We start from the raw sequence: 9140 nt of genomic DNA, 5'->3' as shown, positions 1-9140 counted from the left end.
GCTAGCTCTCCAAATCAATTTAGCCTCTCAAAATAGTAACTTGTTGTGTCAGGAAAAAGTCTACTTAACCCTTTCAACTATTGACCTTTGTCTACTTCTTCAGAAAACTAGGTGTTCCACCCTTTAAAGTATTGAAAATCGTCTAAACAAGGTTTAGCCTGATTATTCGTGCTTGCATGTAGGCTTATTTGTAAGTGGCCACATTCTCTTTCTTTTTTACTCTTCATCCTAACCGCTCCCGTCTTCATTTCTCTCCTCTCTTTCCACCTACGCCACCTTCCATGAGCCGTCCATAATCTCTTGTCACCTACTCTACCTCCAGATGCTCGCCGTTGCCTACTCTACCTCTAGATGCTCGTCAATGGCATCAAGTTCATGCACCATGTCTATGCCAACACCATCCCCTCCCACATTCAACCTCCCTCTAGCTTGCTTTCTCCTCCCAGGGCCACTGCACCAATGAGTTTCCTTCCCTCCTAACCTACGTCCACTTTAGGTTTTGTTTGGATGCATATGTATCCATCTCAATCCATATGTGTTGAAGTGAATTGGAGTTGAAATTAAATTAAGTTACATTCCAATCCACTCCAACACATGTGGATTGAAGTGAATACACATGCATCCGAAAAAGGCATGAGCAAGCCCATCTTATAAATGGGTTTGCGTTCCGACATGGGCAATTTGACTAGTGTGGTAGGTTATAGTGGCGAAGCAGTCATATAAAATTATCTCAAGGTCATTTGAACATTAATTAATAGATACTTTAGAACTAATACCAAGTTTGAGAGTGTTATATAGTGGACCCTTAGTAATATAGTGTTAGTGTTGGGTTATGTAGACTTTTTTATATTGTACATCTATGTCAGCATTCATGTAATATGCCGAGTTAGCAATACCACGTTCTAGGCAAGAGGGTGAAGTAGATGAACGTTAATAGTTGACGAGTCACGTAAACTTTTTCCTTATATCTAATACTAGTATTTTAGTGGCACGGAAGCCATAGTTACGCTGACACACTGAGGCAGCGCACACATAAGTCAGTTGAATTAATTAAACACCCAAAAATGCTACGCTCGCATCCTGCAAATTCCGAGGCCAGCCCATCACAACACGGATCCAGGACGATCCAAGCCCATATTGCGAGCGGCACAACCCTGACCTTTCCGTTCCCCAACACTCATTTCAGCGAATCCAGTCCTATAATTTGATTAATCTCTTACTGCAATTCAAAACTCCCCACGAAATACAGAAGAGTATGCTCCTCAAACAACTGCACTATATATTCGATAGAAACTGTCTTGAAGCCTCGTAAACCATGTTGTATTTCTACTCACTGCAAATGATTCAGAGCGCCCCAAAAAAATGAAGCTTTACACTACCTGTAACTATAACAATCCTGAGTTTCTAGATGGGACGAGTTTGTCTCCTGCGTTAAACACAAGGCAGAGTTCCCAATCTGTGATACTTGCGCCACCTCACCAGAAATTTAACCTCGGAACGAAAAATTCCCCATCTAAGTTGCAGTCAGATATAGCAAGACTATTTCTCGGTACCCGCCTTTTCTTCTGAACTTCCCTTGAGACTTGCAGACCTCACCGGCAGGATGCTGCGCCGCTCTTTGCCGCCTGGTTTAGCAGATGCGTTTCCGTACCATATCATTCCAAGAACAGCCAGAACCATCCCAAGGACTACCTGAAGATTCAGGCCCTCCTTGCCAAAGAAAAGGAACCCAAGGGACAGAACAAGTACGGTCTTCATGTGGCCTAGGACTTGGAAGGATACAGCAGAGAACCGCCCAATGCAGATGAATTGGCTCAGATTAACACCAATGGCGATGAAGCATGAGAGTGCCAGGAAAAACTGCAGAATCAGGGACGTGATATGGTAAGTAAGGAATAAGGACACTACGAGTTGCTAAGTTATAGTTGCAATAAGTAAAATGGAGGAATTTCAGCAACAAGAACAAACGAGATCATTGAAAAATTGTGGGAGTTTTTTGCATAACATTCACGAGACTGTGTGGTGATCTTATAAATCATCACAGTATTGCGAATTATCGACCAGGTAAAATGCCAGCTAATCACCATTTTATCTCTAATAAGCAAACAGATAGACAAATTATATACAGAACCAGAAGCATAAACTGTCATGGTCAGAGACAGAAACATTGTTACAGACTGTCCTTACCAGAGCAAGCGATGAGAAACTGAAGTGATCCACCCTTTTGCCTGTCAACAAGTAATCTACAAATGGTCCCACTAGCAGGAGTGATCCAGCTTGGGCTGGAGCAGTGTGGCCCAGGAGGTTGAATGAGTTCAGAGAGTACTTGCGTTGGAGAAAATGGACATACTGCAGAAGGAGCAGAAATAATAATGAGTCTAAACTGTGCCCCTTTTATTGGGTACAGGACAGGCCAAAGTCCAAATAGAACGATTTCTGAAAATGTGGGGTACCAAGAGCACTTGAATAGTAGAAAAAAAAAGGCAAAAGATATCACATATTCAACATTTGGGAAATTGAGTTATAACTTGTGTAAAGAACAATATATCAGTGGCATTATGATTCCTGAGCACATTTATCAAGTCCGACAGTCCAAATATGGAAAATACCAAGTATGGCCATGGTGAGTGGCAATTCATAATCTCTAGGAAAAAAGAGCTATATCCTAAAGCAGCAGCAACACCAATGAATAATTTGACAACTGCTAATTATCGATAACTTTGCAGAATAAACAAGTATCATTGTCACTACAGTGCCATATTGTCCTTTCAAAAGGCTCAAAGTGTGCGGCAACAAACTTGCAGCTAATTGCAAACAGAAGGGGTAGCTAGCAATCTTAGTGGTTGGGTGATGTATAAGAAATCTGCATACAAAAGTGCTAAAACTTACGTATTGTTGCAAAGCTGTGCTCCAAACAGCTATAACAGCCGCGATTAGACCTCTTGCATTCACACTGACATCAGTAACCGTGCAGACTGCAACTCCTATAAGCACGACCATTATGCTCAGCTTTGTGTCCCGGGAATAATGTACATGATCAAAGACAACCTCCAGAAGACATGATGCAGGTATCATGCACAGCTTTGCTATCTGAGCAAGGGAATATAATGAATTTAGTCGTTAACAATTTAAAGTTCCATTTGCATAGTATAGTAGCTACTAAAAATTTCACCAACCTGATAAAAGCCCACAGAGTTCCACATCAAGCTCACATTCATCCCAACAATTGACAAGTTCGAAAATATCACAAATTTAACTAGATCTGCTAGGGGTAAGTGGGATGGCTGGCTCAGGCCTAACCATCGAAATACGATAGTCATCAAGGTAGTAGTCACAAAATGAAGCCCAGTTAATGTCGTGGCTGGAAAAAAAAAGAGAGAGAAAAGGTAATTAATGACATGACAGGAGATATATCCAAGTTCACATCCATGCACACTTTGTTGAGAAAAATGTGCAGAAATATAGTAGAATCTGCGATGACCTCACATACAGTAAGAAATCACATATGCTAGCATGTTTGAATTGCTTTCATTAATGCCATGAAGGTTCAATTAGCAGAGACACTACCAATTTTGCAAGGAAATCTATAAGAGGGGAGCCAGGTAGGTTTTAGGTTCTGCAGAAACCTCAAATAGCTGGAGCACTTTATAACTTCACAATTATTCTTCAATCATTAGCAAAGAAAATCTGGTTATTACTTTGGTTTTTGCAATAAAAATTTTGTTGACAGAAGGGAAAACATAATTTCAAATTGAGGTAGGAACCCCTTTTTTGGTAGGAAATTTGCATTAGCACCATTAAAACCACTTAAAATCCATGCCAATTCTCCAAATGTGCATAAGAAAAATGCATGCGGATTCCACAATGAAATAAGACCAACCATCACTACGCTCAGCAAGAATCTACCAGGATAATACTAATGCAAATATGCCTACAGCATTGAGTCCGGAATCTAGCAAACGCATAACAACATAACACAGAATATCACTCAGTGGCCAGAAACACAAGAGCTAGAGACCGAAGGTGAAAGTCAGATGTATGATAAATAATAAATCCCCGGACGAGCGGAGCACAGGCATACCAAAACTGAACCCATAGGTGGCCATCAGCGCCTTGTTGACCATGATGATTCCAACCGATGTGGTGACATTGAAACTCCACGCTGCGAAGTCGAGGGCAGCTTTCTTGTCGGATTTCTTCAGAGTGCTCATCTCCACTTGCACGGCTTCAACTCAACGCTCGCTGGATTACACTCTCCGAGAGACCGATGGTATGGGATCCAGGGATCCAAGCTTGAACTGCAGATAGCGAGGTGATAAATCATAAGTGAAGTGAGATGTAACCAGCCAAGTCCACCCAGCAAAGCAAGCATAAACATCAGATATTAGGGAGCAGTAGTGTCATCACAGGCTTTGAGCAGTGGGTGTGAGATTTCCGGCAAAGGTCCGTCAGGTAACTACAGGGATGGATTTCCCACGCCCCCTCCATCCAAGTGCAGGATCCTGGACCAAAATCTAGGAGGGGCGGAGTAAAACGACCAATTTGGACTGCGCTGGCCGAATCCGCACTCGTCTGAGATTGAAACGGGCACTTACCTCCTACTGAGGCATCGCAGAGCAGAGGCCACGGGATCTGACTGAGACCCCCCAGAAGGAAACGACTCGCGAAAACCACGCACACACGCGCTGCGTCTGGGCGGCGAGGCGAGCAGGCAGCCGCCGGGCGCCGTACTGCCTGCCGCGCGCGGTGCGTAAGGCGAGCCCCGCGTGCGTGTCACCGCCGGCGCCGCGGAGGGGAGGAGGAGAGGGGTTGCGGTTACCTGCGCCTGCGCTTGCTGGCGGGCGGGCCTCTCCGCGCCCGCGGTTGTTGCTCCGGCGAAGCGGAACGGCGCTGCTCCTCCTCCGGCGTCCCGATCTGTGTGATTCGGGTGGGCGGGCGCCCGCTCCGAGCCGGCCGGTGGGGAGGGGTGGTGCCTGCCGTCCCGTGTCGGAGGGGAGCGCGGTGTGGTGTGGCTGTGTGAGATGTGAGGGGAGTGTTGTTTTCTCCGCTCCGCTGGCTCGTCTTCGTTTGGGTCCCCCTCCTCCCGTTGGCTCCTCTCGGTATTTATTTATTTTTGCTGCACGCAACGGGCCCACACACAGCTCCCAGATCTCTGCGGTGGGACCCTGCTTCTGTTTGGTGTACTAGTATATTGGTCTCCTGCAAATTTTTTTTATTTGAAACGAAATATTCTTCTCCTGCAATTCATTCAACTGAAACTGACCGACTTCTCGGCTGATTGAGATTCGCCATGATTTCGGCATTTCGCTCTCAGACTGTCCCAACGATGAGACCTAAATCCAATACCCATTCTCCGATCTAGGTGATATACAGTAGGAAGACTCCGGTACCTAAAATGGAGATTCTCCAACAGGCCACGCAAATTAGCCTTCTTCTTCCTCTTCCTCGGTCTGTCCGCCGCCCACCCATCTCCACACCCCCGGCGCCTGCGTGGTGGCGAAGCCCATGTCGAAGACGGAGCAGCCGGCCCTGGCGAGCCCCGCGAAGAGCGCCGCGCCGAGCCACGGGCCGACAGCCGAGGGTCGCGCCGACGGACACCCGCAGCTGCTGGGGCTCCTGCAACTCGCCCCGGAGCCGGATCTCCTCACGCAGCCACTCCCCGAAGCTCTCGGCGATGACCTCGACCGCCAGCGGCGTCAGATCCACGGCATGGCCTTTCTCGCCCTCCAGCGCCACGCATCCGGCTGCTCCTCGCCACGCCAGCGGCTCCCCGCAGCAGCCCTGCCTGGCCGCGCCGGCCGCGTCCGCCGCGGACCCGCCTGGAAGCGCCGGCGGCTCCCCGCCTCGGGCTCGCCTCGCCGAGCAGGCCGCGCCTCACCGCGGGCCCACCGCAACGGCACCGAACATTTGCGTCGTCTCCCTCGCGAGACGCTTATTTGCCTTCCGATTGGGCTGTTACGCAAAATGCGTCCTGTGTTTGCGTGTTCCATAGGAGCTCGTTTTTTGCTACCCAAACTACTGTGCAGCACCTATTTTGCATTTGGGTGGCATCGTTGGAGACAGTCTCACGTAAACGGAAGTGCCCATCACATGTACCATGCTGATCTCTCTGTCCAAAATCAAAAACGATTGCAATGCTAGATTTGAATCAGATCAGATTTTTTTCCAACTTTAAGAAATTAATACCAGCATTCTTGTGGCCTAATATGAGTCTGTTTGTTGGTTGGTTTCTGAGCTGATAAGCCCAGCTGGTGTTGGTTTGTTATGAGAGAAAAACACTGTTGACTGACTGATAAGTCCAGGCTAAAACCAACGAGCGAACAGGCTTTATATGTCTTGTTTAAGTAGAAACGGAATAGCATCTGTGACTTCAGGGTATCGTCTGTACTACACAGGACATCAGTCTAGTCTAATTTGCTGGGTCTTTGTACTTTTGTTGCGATACTTAAGCCCCTTTGACACGGCTCATCCAAAACAGCTTCACCGGTGAAGCCAAAGCCGGTGAAGCCAGAAAAACTGGCTTTTCTCGGCTTCTAGTTCATTTTAACCTCGGCTTACAAAACGGCTTTCACGCTACAGTGCCTCGATTTGCGCAAAATAGATGAAGCCGAAGCCGACATAAACCGTGCCAAAGAGACCCTTATTCCAGCCGGCCGCAAAGGCAAGTACATGGCTGACGCCAACGATTTCATACTCCGTCTTATACGATGTCATTTAGGATTTTTTTAATAATGTGAAGGAAAAAGAGAGGGAAGAAGGAAGAGAGAAGAGATCATTGTTTCATAGAACAACCATCTTATGAGCTGAAATCTACCATTCGTATAAGTTGTTGTCATGCATCTCACAACTTCACAACTTTGTTTTTATTCTATATGCTAATATACTTGTCATAAGCCTGGCTTTTAATTAATTATTAAGTCATCGTAGTAGTCAACAAAATCATTTGTAGTGTATTGCGAATATATAGGACAAAAATGACGACAATTCCAACATCGTCAATAAACAAACTGGAGTTTTGCCAGGAAAAAAATAATAATAACAAACAAACAGACTGGAAAACTGTACGTGAAAAGGATTGTGACTTTGCCCAGGAACGTCGTCAACAAACAAACAGACTTTGCCAAAAAAAAAAGAAATATATATAATTTTGCCTGTCAATTAGGACACGCAGTTTGTATATATATATATATATATATATATATATATATATATATATATATATATATATATATATATATATATATATATATATATATATATCTATCGTTGCTTACTTACAGGGTATAACGGGACGGCACATGATGAGACGATCACTAAACTAAAAGCAATGCACCTGCCGTCTCTTCACTGCAACTGCAACCGCATTTGTGTGTGTTTTAATTGAGGAAACTCCAACCGCGCTTCGGCACGGGGGCCTTGGACCCGCCCAACGAGGAAGAAGGCTGTAAATGGGCCGCTGCCTCACCCTCCATACGGGCCCAAACCCGTATCATGATAATTAAAATTTTAATAATTATTGCTATATAGAAAGAAAAAAAAACCTTAGGCGTGACATTCACTAAATTCACGAAAATGTTCTAGTTTTCTGCTGGAGCCATCGACCGCGCGGCGATGGTCACGGGAGGCGGGCCTGCTGGCAGAATTTTGGTTGAAACTGGCTGAAAAATACTGTTCTGGCTGAATTGTTGTGAGAGAAAAACACCGTTCCAGCTGAAAAAAGAAGTCGAACAAGCTGAATATGGGGTAAGCCGAATGGAGCCGATACATTTTTCACGCTTTTTAGTGTAGAGATATGGTAGAGAACATATTTAGATACAGTGGGCCAGGAAAAAATTTAGGAGGGGCTAAAACAAAAGAACAGAGATTTTTTTATCTTCTCTTAACCTTAGCCCCTCCTACCTAATACATATATACATAAAATTTTAAGAGAGGACTTAAGGGGCTCCACATGCGCAGGATGGGTAGGGGGGCTAGAGCCCCCTAGCCCCACCGCTGGCTTCGTGCCTGTTTAGATATGTAGAAGAGATAGAGATGGAGATTAGAAAAAAGATATGGTGTTGTATCTAGTGATTCAGAGATGGAGAAGCTGGTCAGATGGGACTCACCAAGTTTCATTCAGTTGATTGGATAGTCGCATGATAACACATACATATATAGAAAAGAACATAATTTTAATATTGCAACGGACCATCCACGGTGGCACAGGCCCCCGTGGTCGCCCCGCACAGGCGACCCGGGCGATGCCCGACCTAACCACCGCTGCCAGCCAACCGTAGCCTCCCCATCCCCTCGCCGCTGCCGGAGGGGACCGCCAAGAAGCCCGCGCGGCTCCCTAGGATGGCGGCGGCGAGGCCTTCTCCGAGGTGTGCTGCGAGCCCTCCGTGCGGGGACGACTATCGGTGGTCAGGGCGGCGCCGCGGCGACGGCAAGCCGGCTGGCCGGATCCAGGCCTCTTGGCCTTGGATCTACCGTCCCCGGCACCGGATCCGCCCAGTGCGGCGGCGGCCGCCCCTCCTGGTGCTGATGCACGCCTCTCGACGTTCCGATAGCACTGCTCCTTCTCCGGCCTCCCCTTCCTCTTCCACAATGTCTCGGGCACCTTGGGTTCGCCGGTGGGGCGAATCGGGGTTCTCTAGGCGCAGATCCGCCGTGGCGGCGACCGGCCCTCCTTGGTCGACGGGATCCCCAGCGCGTGCGCTGCTATGCGACGCGGCCCCATGCTGGTGTTGGCGCCCCTAGCACCGTCGTAGTGCTCCCGAGCGGAGGAGCACTAGCGTGGTGGTTCAGGGCCCCAGGGCGCTGGCGCGGTGGCGGTGGCTGCTGCACCGCCCTGGTCAGCGGAACCCACCCAGCGCGGAGCTCTGCGACCCGACGCGGTCACGTGCTGGTGCAACCTCCCCCTGCTACGACCTCAACGTTGCAGGTGCTCCCAAGCGGCGGAGCCTCTGCACGGGCATCTACTGGAGCTGCTCTATGGTATGGCGACTCTTCTACATGTGCATGCGCAAGGCGCTGGGAACGTGGTTTGGCAGCGGGCTTGCCAGCGGCAGGGCTGCGTGACCTTGGACGTTTTCTTCACGTGCATGCGCGGTGCGTGCGGTTTGGGCGCGGGTGAGCCGGTGGTGGGGCTGCATGTCTGC

The 9140-nt window shown here is 47.9% G+C and overlaps 1 protein-coding gene across 1 annotated transcript; it reads right to left on the bottom strand.

The window, feature by feature from the left end:
* Positions 1-1200: 1200 nt before the first annotated feature.
* Positions 1201-5066, bottom strand: LOC136483321 (UDP-rhamnose/UDP-galactose transporter 4-like). The gene is made up of 6 exons (XM_066480340.1): positions 4820-5066; positions 4082-4298; positions 3177-3361; positions 2890-3090; positions 2188-2349; positions 1201-1860 (listed from the first exon to the last, which is right to left on the bottom strand). The coding sequence occupies exons 2-6, from the start codon at positions 4209-4211 to the stop codon at positions 1540-1542; spliced, it is 999 nt and encodes a 332-aa protein (XP_066336437.1). The 5' UTR covers positions 4212-4298; positions 4820-5066; the 3' UTR covers positions 1201-1539.
* Positions 5067-9140: the final 4074 nt, after the last annotated feature.

Source organism: Miscanthus floridulus, chromosome 9 (genome assembly GCF_019320115.1).
Source record: "Miscanthus floridulus cultivar M001 chromosome 9, ASM1932011v1, whole genome shotgun sequence".
NCBI classification, from domain to species: Eukaryota; Viridiplantae; Streptophyta; class Magnoliopsida; order Poales; family Poaceae; genus Miscanthus; species Miscanthus floridulus.
The sequence above is the reverse complement of the archived record's forward strand: the minus strand, read 5'-3'. Positions and strand labels throughout refer to the sequence as shown.

What these genes read in the sequence shown, in the direction of transcription:
- LOC136483321 (XM_066480340.1), bottom strand. Translation starts at nt 4,211, where the DNA reads ATGAGCACTCTGAAGAAATCCGACAAGAAAGCTGCCCTCGACTTCGCA. An exon ending in CACCTATGGGTTCAGTTTTG is followed by an intron (nt 3,362 to 4,081) that starts GTATGCCTGTGC and finishes TTTTTTTTCCAG; the next exon opens with CCACGACATTAACTGGGCTT. An exon ending in GCACAGCTTTGCAACAATAC is followed by an intron (nt 2,350 to 2,889) that starts GTAAGTTTTAGC and finishes CTCCTTCTGCAG; the next exon opens with TATGTCCATTTTCTCCAACG.